Raw genomic sequence first — 1,147 nt, forward strand, 5'->3', positions numbered from 1 at the left:
TTATGAATGTACATCTGCCTTTCTTTCTACCAGGGACGGAATCAAACACAAGGAGACAGAGAGTCCCTTCTGGCAGCGAACCATTGTGTATCAAGTGTACCCGAGGTCCTTCTGTGACCACGATGGAGACGGCACCGGAGACCTCCAAGGTAAGAGAGTGTGTCTAGGAAGTTGATTAGAAGAAGGTAAGGTTAGATTAATGGAAGGAGCATGTGTAAGAGTGGAGGTCTCGTGTAGTTCGTCGCCGCATCTTCGATTCCAATCCCACAGCAAACGCCTACCACTGTTTCCAGGAATCCTTAGCAAGGCGGACTACCTGAAGGAGCTGGGCGTCGGCACGGTGTGGCTGAGTCCGATCTTCTCGTCGCCGATGGCTGACTTTGGCTACGACGTCGCCAACTTCACCGCCATCGAGCCGCTCTTCGGGACCATGGACGACTTCGACGCGCTCAGGGCGGCGCTGCACGACAGAGGCGAGTCGTGAAAACTTTGGCTATGTTGAGGAACAAAATGAAATTGACAAAAGAAATCTTTAGGTTTTAAAGTCACGGAGAGTTATTGGCTATTTGGTTTGAAAGAACAAATGATGTTAATAAAACAGGGAAATATGTTTTAAATTAAAGTCTAACGAAGTTCTCACCAACGGGGGCCTGAAAGGTCAAGAGAGAATTGCAGTTAAGTAAAAAAAAATATATAAATATATTTATATAAAGGAATGAATGTAACAAAAGTCTAAAAGTCCCCTTCGCCACGGAAGGCCTGCGGCTGGTGCTGGACTTCGTGCCGAACCACAGCAGCGACGAGCACGAGTGGTTCGTCAAGTCCAGGCGGAAGGAGGAGCCCTACGCGGACTACTACATCTGGGCGGACCCGAAGGGCTTCGACGAGGAGGGCCAGCCCATCCCGCCCAACAACTGGGTAAGCCGTGGGCTTACGACTGTTTACTTTGAGACAGGCCTGAGTCCTTCGGAAATTCGGAAGAACCCTGGACCGTTGGGTTTGGAATAGTTAATGATAAAGTGTATGTGCGGGGGGGGGATCATGCAGAGAGGGGGAAGTGCAAACCAGGCTTTGTGAAACTTCTCTGAACCTTGGGTGCAAACACTACTGACAAGAAGACCATAGATCAGTGGTTATTAACCGTTTT

The 1,147-nt window shown here is 49.3% G+C and overlaps 1 protein-coding gene across 1 annotated transcript in view; it reads left to right on the forward strand.

Annotated features, from left to right (window-relative positions):
* Positions 1-1,147, forward strand: part of LOC119593032 (maltase A3-like) — a gene marked incomplete in the record, with an annotated part of 10,545 nt that overhangs the window by 4,009 nt on the left and 5,389 nt on the right. The window contains 3 exon segments of the mRNA XM_037941928.1: positions 34-149; positions 294-473; positions 758-918. Of these exon segments, the coding sequence (XP_037797856.1) occupies positions 34-149; positions 294-473; positions 758-918 (457 nt within the window).

The sequence above is a fragment of the Penaeus monodon genome, chromosome 31 (assembly GCF_015228065.2).
Source record: "Penaeus monodon isolate SGIC_2016 chromosome 31, NSTDA_Pmon_1, whole genome shotgun sequence".
NCBI lineage: Eukaryota > Metazoa > Arthropoda > Malacostraca > Decapoda > Penaeidae > Penaeus > Penaeus monodon.